Source organism: Conger conger, chromosome 11, assembly GCF_963514075.1.
Source record: "Conger conger chromosome 11, fConCon1.1, whole genome shotgun sequence".
NCBI classification, from domain to species: Eukaryota; Metazoa; Chordata; class Actinopteri; order Anguilliformes; family Congridae; genus Conger; species Conger conger.
In genome coordinates this window covers 8,765,816-8,778,602 of record NC_083770.1, presented here as the reverse complement: position 1 = coordinate 8,778,602, position 12,787 = coordinate 8,765,816, and the positions used below count along the sequence as shown (strand labels likewise).

At 40.3% G+C, this 12,787-nt stretch overlaps 1 protein-coding gene across 2 annotated transcripts in view; it reads right to left on the bottom strand.

Annotated features, from left to right (window-relative positions):
- LOC133140067 (solute carrier family 12 member 2-like) overlaps positions 1 to 12,201 on the bottom strand; it is a 35,549-nt gene extending 23,348 nt beyond the window's left edge. For both annotated transcript variants that reach the window (XM_061259616.1, XM_061259618.1), the window contains exons 1-6: positions 11,221 to 12,201; positions 4,428 to 4,547; positions 4,026 to 4,101; positions 3,473 to 3,568; positions 1,006 to 1,145; positions 81 to 191 (exon numbers count right to left, since the gene is read on the bottom strand). In XM_061259616.1, coding sequence (XP_061115600.1) covers positions 81 to 191; positions 1,006 to 1,145; positions 3,473 to 3,568; positions 4,026 to 4,101; positions 4,428 to 4,547; positions 11,221 to 11,748 — 1,071 coding nt within the window. In that variant the 5' untranslated portion in view covers positions 11,749 to 12,201. The remainder of the gene's footprint in view (positions 1 to 80; positions 192 to 1,005; positions 1,146 to 3,472; positions 3,569 to 4,025; positions 4,102 to 4,427; positions 4,548 to 11,220) is intronic.
- Between the last annotated feature and the right edge of the window lie 586 nt (positions 12,202 to 12,787).

Sequence of the window (12,787 nt, the reverse complement as noted above, 5' to 3'; positions counted from 1 at the left end):
CAAACGTCTTCCTTCAGCATGAATTAACAAAAGGTACGCAACTGTAATCAAGGAAAAGCAAGAAAAACGTCCTTATTTACCTTAGCTTCCCACTCCATCCCTGCAACAGAGATGCCCAGGAGGAGGATGATGGTGAGGGTCCCTACTATCCTGATATCATTGAGCTCATCCGTCATGTGGGCATCTATAGTCTGCAAAGACATGTTGACAACAGGATCAGCATCATATCGGCCATACACCACAACATAGTCATACAATACACCACCAAGCAACAGTGTTGAAACTACAACTCTCAGGCAGACAATAAAATGAGACAAAATGCCTGACAACCCTCTGTGTGACATAAAACAGAAACATAATGCAAGCAACAGCAGGTGACAGTCGCTGCTCTGAGACAAGTAACAAAATCAGCGGTGTATTTTCAGCAAGACCAGAACTGAATTGCTTCATCAATCTTAATTCAAAAGGCACACTAGCATCACACATAGGAGACCAGTGATGCATTACCGAAGTGTCATGCAAAAATGGATAAATGTAGATTTGATCAAAAACCAATAAATGTGACCATCAATCAAACCTGCTTTTTCTCACTGAAGGGGTGAATCCAACAGCCTGCTTGGAGCTATAGCAGTCATGATTCCCAGAATACTAAGAGTCACATAAAACTCTTCAGCAAATCACAGACAAAACATTTTCTATTATAAAAAGTTGTAGAAGAGTGCAAAAAGAGCAAAAAATGTACACATTTTCACTAATCTTTTTCATGAAAACTACTAAACTGATTTTAATGAAATTTTCAGGATTCATTTGAATTGTGTTTGCTAACCAAAAGATTTTTAATGTATATTGGTGCCAGAACGGCAAAAAGACAAGACTGGTGATTTTCGTGTGGTTCGGACATTATCGAACACCATCGTGCCTCGTGCCTAATGATTGATGGTGCTGTGTTACAGTCACAGGACAGATGAGGGAATGCGAGGTGGAGTACATATCAAATGATCTTACACTCAGAAGTTCCACAACGGTTTCCGCGAAGCCCACCACGTACATGGAGACAGCCACAGCATTGGCGAAGGCAAAGATCAGACCAATGGACCCACCAAACTCTGGGCCCAGACTTCGAGATATTAAATAATATGCACCACCTGAAGAGAAGAAAGGTGGATTTCACCACAAAGCATAATCTTAATTTTCACAAAATGTAATGGAAAAAAAAACCCACGATGCATCATTGTCCATTATATAGTTCCCCCTTTTGTTTCTAATGCCCATTTCATACTTTGGCAGTAGAACCAGGCTGGCTCACATAAAGTAAGTTTTGGTCATAACTGGTTTTCCATTGTCTTATCTGTTGATCTGAATGAGAAATGGTAGCACCACTGGAATGCCTATATTGGTGGTGGTATATTTGCAGCTGAGCTGTGGATGGGACAGCAAGCTGTGGAGCTGTGGAGCTATGTTCTAATTGCATGCATAATTAGTTTCTGAAAATGTGTATACACATATTGCATTTCTGCAATGCAACCATGTTGCAGCTCTTTAGGTCTACAGAGGCATAGGGACATAAATAGATATAACACCCGAGTCATAAATCATGTGAATCCCTAAAAATAAGCTATAACAATTTATGAACAAAGCACCAAAAACTACAGCCAGCAGAGCACCTCGGGATATTCCGGCCTCACAAATATATGACCAGATATGACCAGGAAGGCAGGCTACAGCTGGCAAGAAAGAAATATCTACGGCGAATTAGAGCCCACAACTAAAACACCATTAACAGAGGCAGAGACATCCTCTTTGAAGCTCGCTCTTGGAGCAGACCTCTGGCAATTGCTTTGGAAAGCATCTTGACTCTTCCTATAAACACAAGAGGGGTTGCATACACTAGGGAGAGTGCTCTAATCCAGGAAAAATTCTCACAGAGGGACTTGAATAAAATACCTAACTACATTTAAGTTGCAATCAAGATAGACTTTTACTAGTGCAGTTTCTTTATTTTCTATTTTGCCTGACTGCTTCTCTGTAATATACTTTCTTATTATGCTCCGTATGGTAAATATGTAGTTATTATAACTATTATATGAAAATAAAATTGGTCAAATTGGACACATTGCTTCATTCATCGATGGGGGAGTGTCGGACACAAAAATAATTTCTAAACAAATGGACACAAAAATACTGACCAGGCCCTGCATGACTGCAGCTCACAGTACACTGAGCATGGCAGGACTTTACTGAGCTCTGCACATTCATGCCAAAAGCTCTCCCATAATTATTTGCTAATTTATCAGTGACAGAATGTATTTATTTATTTATTTATTTATTTATTTGGCAACCAATGTAGGGCACAGTATGTCCTATTCCAAGTTTAATCCGGAATGGTCAGCTACTACAGTACTATACTACTATAGTCGGTACTACAGTACTATACTACTATAGCTGGTACTACAGTACTATACTACTATAGCCGATACTTCAGTACTATACTACTATAGCTGGTACTACAGTACTATACTACTATAGCCGGTACTACAGTACTATATTGCTGTAGCCGGTACTACAGTACTATAGTACTACACCTCTATAGTCGATACTACAGTACTATACTACTATAGCCAGTACTACAGTACTATACTACTATAGCCAGTACTACAGTACTATACTACTATAGTCAATACTACAGTACTATACTACTATAGCCGGTACTACAGTACTATACTACTATAGCTGGTACTACAGTACTATACTACTATAGCCAATACTTCAGTACTATACTACTATAGCCAGTACTACAGTACTATACTACTATAGCCGGTACTACAGTACTATACTACTATATCTGATACTTCAGTCCTATACTACTATAGCCGGTACTACAGTACTATAGTACTACACCACTATAGTCGATACTACAGTACTATACTACTATAGCCAGTACTACAGTACTATACTACTATAGCCAGTACTACAATACTATACTACTATAGTCAATACTACAGTACTATACTACTATAGCCGGTACTACAGTACTATACTACTATAGCTGGTACTACAGTACTATACTACTATAGCCAATACTTCAGTACTATACTACTATAGCCAGTACTACAGTACTATACTACTATAGCCGGTACTACAGTACTATACTACTATATCTGATACTTCAGTCCTATACTACTATAGCCGGTACTACAGTACTATAGTACTACACCACTATAGTCGATACTACAGTAATATACTACTATAGCCAAATTCATGCACAAATGACACTGCCGATTCAGAAGAACTGAGACATCCATGGTTTTCCTCCAAAACACGTGATGTGACCAATCTGAGTCTTCTCACACCACAGTCTCCAGCTAAGCTCTCGCAGAGTGGAGTTGGAGGAAGACCTTTCGCATAAGGCTTTCAGGTGCAGTTGCACGGGTGCCTGATCGATGTGTGACATGCAAAAACAGGATTTACATACCCCCTCTCACAAATCCATTGGTTGCTATTGCTGAGGTGGAGAGTCCAGTGATGGTGGTTACAACCATGGCCATGAGAACAATCAAACACGAGAGAGCTGTTGAAGAACACAAGTTTATCATTACACACGCTATTACCGTCTGTCTCACTTCTTCACATACAAAGATGTTAGCACCATCAGGCGTTGCTCCCTATTGAAATGATCATAAATGACCTTCCCATCACGTACTGTAATAAGGCATGCTATTCAAACAAAATGGCATTTGAATTTGCATCATTTGAAGCATTAAGAAGGATAAAGAAAGAGTAGTCACATAGCCTCATATTTTAGACCGCTCACATGAACTACTATCTGACATTTGGACATTTCCTCTTCATTCATGTAATGCAGTGCAGTGATTTGTATAAGGAGAAAATGTATTCAACCAGAATCTTGAAGTACAGCTCTTATGCCTCTTCAAACAGAGGTAACCCAGCTGTATGACTGCACAGGCATGGATGAAAAATCACGATAAGGAAACACATTGCCAGAAGAGATTGGGAGTCCCGCCTACCAATGCCTGCTTGGCCCACGATCCAGGTCATACGGATGAAGAGCATGACACCCCATATGTTCAACATGCAGCGTACCTGCATATGGGGAGTACACAAGAATATTTATGGATTGTAAAGATTACGCGACCCACGCACACTTCTCTAACTGTGACAGCTCATTACAAACTCCTCCACCCCTTTCCCATTTTAATATCCCAACAACTAACTACCTTTCATTAGCAGTTCATTATTATCAATATAAATCAAGCCTTGTGATATACAGTACTTAAATTTATACCCCTTTGAACTGATGAACCAGAATCTGCCACTCAACCTTGCATTTTATATGTCTTGCTTATGGCGCCGGCTGTTACCGCCACGCCTTTAACATTACTCTGTAGGCCAGGGCGGCGGACACTCACCAAGACACCTTTGATCCACCCGAACTTCACCACGCCCTTCGACTCGGCGGCCTCCGTCGCGGTGGCCTCGTCAGCGGGCGTCAGCTCTTCCCCGTTAGCGAAGCCCTCGTCGAAGGGTTCCTGACAAAAAAAACCGGCCGGCAAAAGGGCAACGTCAATCAGCGGACCGAGCGCCATTGTGGGGGCTTTAACGGCGCTCCATAATGCGCTGACATTTTACCGTTCCCGCTGGCTTGAACTTTAAGAGCAGCAAGCAACGCATGTCACTTTGGAAGGAAGCTGGACCTGTCAGGCTAATGAAAAAATACCGTGATACATTAACCCGTTGAGTCCTCGGGCTATTCACCTTAGTTTCGTGTTCAGTTTGAGTTTATCAGCTTAATTGCAATCCCTCCTCAGTTGCGTGGAAATAAGCATCTTCAGCGAAACAGACGAAATTTGGAAAAATGTAGGACTGATTTTCAAGAACTGGCTATGAATTAGACACATTTGAGAGTAGCAAGTCTCCTCTGCATATAAAAAAAGAAAATGAGTCTACGTTCAGAAGTAAGAGAGTTATTTGAGATTAATTGATGCTAATTTGCCAAAGGGTTAAGATTTTCACATTTTCTCACTTACGTGCTCAGCCTTGAACAGCGAGTTGAGTCACGTCATATCTCAAAACAGGATGAATAACATGTCATTTTAGAGGGACATATTCAGCATAATCTTCAAGAAATTTAAATATTACAGTTATTAAGGACCAATATACTTTATCTTACACCTTTATCAATATACTTATGAAGCATGCATATCAGAATCTGTCTACAATACATGAATTAACATAGATATATAATACACAGCTCACAGTTTACAATTCCTGAGGCAACACTTTCCCCAGGATTTCACAATGTTTGTTAATGTCAAATAAATACTATTCCATGTCTACCCTGCTTATTATGCACTCCACTGTAGCCTACAGTACATTTGCTTTTCTTTAGATTTTGCCACCCATTTTTATATGGATTTACCACCAACAGCAATCAGAGAAGTCATTCATGAAGTTGAGCATTACAATGCTGTTTTAATCAGCATTGCCCTGATCAGCATTATTTACTGTAGGAGGACTTCTGATGAGACTGTTTAATTGTGCAACAGGCCTAGGATACAATGTCTTTATAAGCTTTGCCTTGGGGGTCTCATCTATATTATTAATTTTAATGAAGTGAAAAAGAAACTCCCTCCCTAGTGCTCTGGGGGATAATTTTCCACAGGCTGATTTTCTAAATGTACCATTTAAATACAACACTCAATTTTCAGAAATCGTGTGAGTCAAAAGTAAACATCTGCACTTAGTGAGCAATTTATTAGGTATTTGTCTTATTTTTTAGACTTATTAGTCTTCTGCTACTATCCACTTATAAGTTTGACGCATTATGTGTTCAGAGATGCCCTTCTGCATACCACTGTTGTAATGTGTGGTTATTTGCATGACTATCACCTTCCTGTCAGCTTTGACCAGTGTGGCCCTTCTCTTCTGACCTCTCTCATGAAGTCTTTTTTTTTTTTTTGCACGATTCTCTGCAAACTCTCGAGTTTGAGCATGAAGATCCCAGGAGATCAGCAGTTTCTGAGATCTCAAACCACCCTGCATGGCACCAATAATCATTCCATGGTCAAAGTCACTTAGATCACATTTATTCCACATTTTGACATCAACAGCTCAACCTCTTGCCCACATCTGCATGTTTTTACAGATTTAGTTGCTGCCACATGATTGGCTGATTAAATATTTGCATTAACAAGGTGGTGTGCAAGTTTACCTAATAAATTGCTCACTGAGTGTATAGTGCAATAATAAGAGCAGAATATACCCAAAAAGGATGAACAGTGAACAGTAGTAGTAGTAGTAGTAGTAGCATTGAGCATTTTGACAGAAAAGAAATAAACGGTTAATGTATTAAAGACACATTAACCGTTTCTCTTTGAATTCACAAGTAAATGTATTATTACGTGTGTTTGTGTCCATATTCGAATGCACTGAGGGGAGTAGGGCAAAGTGAGCGGGTATCCTGACAATAACACAGCATTCTTATTCCGAGATGTGAGAAAGACACGAGGAAAACGTAACCGCAGTTTGAACCTGAACATGTGACGCAGGACGCCGTGGCAACGCGCGGCTGACGTCACAGACCCACGGTTAGCATGCCGACGAGGCAACCAGACAGGACAGCCAGGCCGGGGTCTGTCAGTGGCCCCCAGGGACCCTGCGCCATCGGGGGAGTGTGGGGGCCACACGAACACGGCAGCATTGTCTGCGGCTCACGGGACCATCTGCAAACTTCTGAGGGGCCCCGGCAGCCCCCGGGCGGGGGCCTTCTGAGAGGGAGCATTGTCAGCCGGTCATGTGACGCCCAAGCCTCTGACATCACGCTGCCCAGCCAACAAAGTGCCAGTGAGAGGGAAAGGCGCAGGTGGGTGGGAGAGACATTCGTGTACCACGCCAGGGCCAAACTACGTTTCCGTCACCGCCGTCGAACATGGGCGGATATACGACTGCGGCTGACGCCATAGTAACAGGAAAAAAGAAATTTAATAAATGATGAAAAAGGAACGTGCAGGACAATAAATGAACAATTCAGTCTTTGTAAATCCAAATTTCACTTCTTACTTAAGATATTGTATAATGTTTCCTACAAATGCTGTAAGAGCAAACCTATATTGTAGACTGAGATAGTCCTTTGATTGAATATTACTGGCATTACTTGACCATAGTAAACTGCACCAATTACCACTGTTAACTGTAATATTTTGCCTACAATACCACAAAGAATTGGAAAATGCTATTACATACTATAAGTTCTTTGAATCAGTTGGGATTTTAGCAGAATTTATTTTTGTGTATAAGTTGCAATTGTAAGTCATCATCCAACTTCCAGGGGAAATCACTGGACTTGATTCAATGTCCTTAACTTTAACTCAAAAGATTTCATTATTTTGGGTAATTGCTTTTTAATGAAAGTGAGGGTGAGGTTTCTTGGACAGGTTGTAAATTTCAAAGTAAATCCAGCTACAATGTCAAACCTACTTCATAAAAGCGCAAGGAAGCACGTTGTATAGTCAAATACAAACATTTTTCACCAGCTTACATTATTGCCATTTTCTTTTTTTTCCACTGAGGCATTACTAATCAATTACAGTAAAAATATGATTAATTTGCTTTTGGAGCAAAATGGCTCACTTGTGACATGGTATGAAAACATCCTACTGATTCCAAATTCAGACCTGAATGTATATCGATGTAATTTATGTGGACGGAAAATCCAGAAAGTTCCTTCACGCATAGTCACGTTTCCCTCTGGTAGAGCTCATCTATGCTCTCAATTTCTTTGCAGTTGGCAGCAAATAATTTCGCTTGATTGGTTTGACCAAGTGATAGACAGATTGATAGCTCCACCCATTATGGGCCTAACCAAGCCTCATACCTGACCTACTTTCTTGTGAGTTAAAGTTTAGTACAAATATTAAATGAATCCAGACCATTATTTCACAACAACCAACTATTTGAATCCAGGATGATACCACAGTACACAAAATTTTCCAACTGAATAATTTCATTAAATAAAATGTACAGTAGATAAGAAAATATAGACCTTCTGTTATCACCCATAGCATATATATGTGGTGAGAGGAACAGCAGCTGCTGCATTCAGGGAACACTTTTTAAACACTTTAATTCCATTGAGAGTCTGCAGTCTACACTCTGGGCTAGTATTCATTTCGGCAAAAGAAAATCGTACAAGCTTATAGGATCAAATTTACATGATAGGGTTTTATCAGCAGGCCGCCTCACAGAAATTGATTCTCTAAAGTCCTTATCAGTCCTCACTAGACAAGAATGCATTTTAGCCTTGGCAGAGAGCCTCTGCTTCTGACCTCCATATGTACATTGACACGGCACATTTTTACTCCGTTCTCCTATTTTTGGGGGCTAGTTCTCCTGTGACAGCACATTTTTATTTAAAGATATAGGGGGCGATAAATCAATTCTGTCTTTATTTCTTTATTTCCTGCTTACAGTGCTGTGCCACCTGACATGCAAACCATCCCACAAACATAATTTTCAATGATAAATTATAGAAAAGGCAGCTATTTTCGTCGAAGCCACTGTGAAATGATTGATTTCCAAATTGGTATTGAATTTAAAGAGTCCAATTGCTTTCGAGAAGATCATGTTTACTGCTGGTGACCTGTCATTTGCTATACTGTATCTCAGCATGGTAAGCTATAATATATGCCCCATAAATGTAGGGTTAAATATTGCTGCGGTTGTAACTGTCAAATATATTAGGTGCTGCTGTAACTCAAGGCATCAACTGCAGGTAAACAGTCTGTTCCTGTTTATCCTAGGGACTGGATGTTGCCATGGAGCCTGGGGGCTTGCAGTCTGGTGCTAAGAGACCAGAACATTTCAAACCAAAACAACTCTACACTACATGTATGTGAAACTTACCATGTAACACGAGAAGTGCTGACATATGAACCATACCTACAGCAGAATTTTCTCTTGGACACAAATTAACGTGATATTTTATAATTGCCATGTTAAGGCTTGGTCATGCAAGTGGATATTGGCAACATAAAGCAATTAGCCAACAAAATTGTATTATTATTTTTACTTTGTATTGTATTATTTTTATTTTGCTGAAATGGCTCAATTGTTAAAATGCACATATATCTCTTCAACAAGTGGAGCTTCAGCAATTTTATTATGAGCAATTTTGAAATTGTTTTCCATGTAAATAGCTTTAAAATATTTTTTTTTAAATGTATGGAACCATATCCAATTCGCTGTAGTAATAAAGGAAACCTTTCCAAAAAGCAAAATCAATTGGGATTCGCCCTACTCAGGTGTGTTAATTACTACGACATTGGGGAACACTGACAAGTCGAGCAGTCCAGTGTGAATACAAGTATTTAATTGTATTCACACCAGACTGCTGCACTTATGTTAATATGCAACAGAAAACATGCCAGCAGGTTTGGCATAGATTTTACTCCCCATTCATAAATTTTAATTTATGTAAAAAATAAAGCAAATCTTTTTTTGCATTTCTAATAAGTCACTCTAACTAAGAGTTCTGCTACAGTAAATGGATGCAATGTAACATAGTGTAACATAACCACAAAAGATTCATGTCTAACTGCTGCATTGTTCAGTAGTGACCCTCATATGAATTTTACAACCCTCATCCATGCTATTTAAAAATATATATATAATTTTGGCACCCAACATAGGGACTGTATATCCAATTCCCATCCGAATTTGGAACATCGCATTATTATTTGTAGCCGCACTGCTGAATGGAGAGAGTGCAGACAGCCACGGTTTTCCTCCAAAACAAGTGCTGTCGCCAGTCTATTTCTTCTCACACCACAGCCCACAGCCCACAGCCGAGCTGGCATAGGGTTGAGTCAGAGGAAGACATCTTGGCTTTGGCATGCAGTCCAGGAGTGCTCGCCCAATCGAGGAGGCTCAGACCCCTAACCAACTGAACCCTCTGGTATCCTGGGTGACGAAATTGGCAATTACAAAAATGTCACCCAACGGGTTTTTTTTTTTACGTTGGTCTGTTCAGGATTTGATCTGAACCACACACAGACGGCGTGCGTTTTACAATTGTCAAACAAAAACTGTCAACTGGCAGTTAAAAGGTTATCCTCCATTGTTTTATATGAGGGAATGTAAACAAATATGGCTGTCATATGTAAATTTGGCTTCTATATCTGAGTGGTACTATACTGTTAGCTCTATGAAAATTAGTGCACACTTTGCTCAAGATCAAATTTGACCCAGGGGAACATAACAGTTCAGTCACCCATCACTCAACAACAAAATTGCCATAGCTTTTACCTATTATATAACTTATGGACATAAGAAAGCAATATAGTCAGCTTTATTGAATGTCTGAACTTCCCAGATCTGACATTGACATCCAGAGATTATAGATAAGATAAGGGCATCTGCCAAATGCCTATCATGTAATGTAACGCCAATTATGACATTTACATTACAATCACATCGCAATTCAAAGGCCTATTATACTAGCAGGCATATTGTGCATCTTAGTCACATTGCTGATGTAAGTGGGTTTAGCCTTAGAAAGTTTGTATGTGAGACCCCAAGTCACTGCTGGAAGTGGTGTGGCTTGGCTAGCAGGGGCATCAATCCCACTGGACCAAATAAGGCCCAGCTTCATGTCAGAGAGCAGTGCAGTGGATCTGTGCTATAGAAATGTATCCTTCAGAAGAGATGTTAAACCCATGCTTTCACTCACTATGGTCATCAGAGATATATTATTTCACTTTTTGAAAGTGTTGCCTCTTCATATTAAAACTGGTATCTAACCACTTTATTTCCCCAGGTTGTCATCAGGAGGTGGAATAATAATAATAATAATAATAATAATAATCATCATCATCATCATCATCATCATAATAATCGTGCATAATGTATTATAATAATAAGAAGAATAACAATATTATTACTATTAACAATAATACTCATAATACAATTACCACTTTGTGCAGGAAGATTGTACAAATTTGGGGGAAACCTATTCAATTTAATCTAGTAGCCTTTCAGTATAAGTGGGATTAATTTGCTATAGAACAGTAGGCAAAACGTGTTTTCATCTGTGTTAACTTCAGTACAAGTAAAACAACACCGGAATATACACTACTCAATGTTATTCCGACTACATCTGATACAGACTACTAAAAATAGGCTAATTGAAATGTCTCCCTCGCTTACCTTATCAAGCTCATCGTGTAGCTCCGAGAGAGTGGGTCTAATCAACTTCTCTCCGAGTGGTGCTACGGTTTGCCGATAGTAATCAATGTTAGGGACTGCGTCGATTGTGTTGTGGCCAAAAGTCCTCAGGTAATAGGTGTTTGTGTGGGTGTCGTAGTAATAGTGATGCGTTCCTCCGGTGGATGAGTGCAAGCTCCCCTCGCTCTTGATCGTGTCTCCACTCTGAACCCCATCAGGCGCCGAATCCGCGGGAATCTCGACCCCGCTGGGATCCACAAAGTTCACCACCCTAAATCTACCCTTTGACTCCTCGCTTGGCTGCCTGTCGGGTTTACTTAAAGCGGGAGGTTTTTCAGACGAATGTCTTTTGCTCTTGTCCGCAGCAGACGCGGATGCGGCTGCTGCCTCAGCAACCACGTCCACCTGGAACCTACTCTGGCTCGTACCTGGAGGTTTCAAACTTGAAGTCACAGTCTGCTCCTCTTTCGGTTTCTCTCGGGCAGAAGTGGACGGTGCATTCCCAGACATGGCAAATAGTTGTTTAGCTGGAACACCTGGCAATGTATTTGCTTGAGAGAGGGATTAAGATTGATGTACCGTTGTCCTCCAATGTTCCAATGCACGGATAATGTCAGATATTCCAATTACTCAAGTACAGTAGGAACCATTCTAAATAACCAAGTGTACTAGTCTATGTCACTCAGTGAAGCGGAGCATGGACATGCATGCTGGGTCTCTGTAAAAAAAAAAGTTGCGGGTACCTCCCATCGAGAATATCTCTTCCTGTCACAAACACTTTCTAGTCAAGTCTATGAAAGGAAAACGAAAAGTAAAACTTTCGCCAGTAGTCCACTTTCAAACAAAATAAACGATGTAAGAAACCGGTGCAGCACGCGCTTTTCCACTTTTCGCTCCACTCCTATCCACGCGAAGAATATGAGCAGATTTATTGAAGGATGCTGCTGTCCGTTCTTGCCACAACTCCTCCAGCTTCTCCTGCCAGGGGTTCTGCTGATCTGATGCTCTCACGCCCCAGCAGCGTCGCTCTCACGAGGGAGGGGGGCCTATCTGTAAACAGAACTCGCGAGATTTTAGCTGCGCCGTTTACTTTTATGTATATATCTGCTATACCCGTAACATTAGAAAACATTTAAATCACATACATTCTAGCATAAAAAAACTAGCCTTCTAGCCTTCCCAAACCAGTAAAGACTGAGAATTATGCCTCATTGCTTGTCGAAAGAAGACAGTGCATCTCTTCATAACTGGGTAGCCTACATTTGGCACAATTTGCCTATTAAAGATGATGTATGCAGTGTGTGCCTGTTCAGCACGTTGTAATATTCAGGACGTTTGGTGCAGCCTACTGAGTAGTACCACATTTAGCAGTTTTTAAGTGTACAATAACACTTTTACAATTAGGTCACATGAATTGGCATTAAAGGTACAATAGGTAAGATTTTTGTGTTAAAATATTGTTATACAAGACCATCCCTTCCTATCATTGAAAAGGGCTCACCGGCTCACTCATATTGACTCAACCTCTGCCTGTGTTTATAGTCCTTAA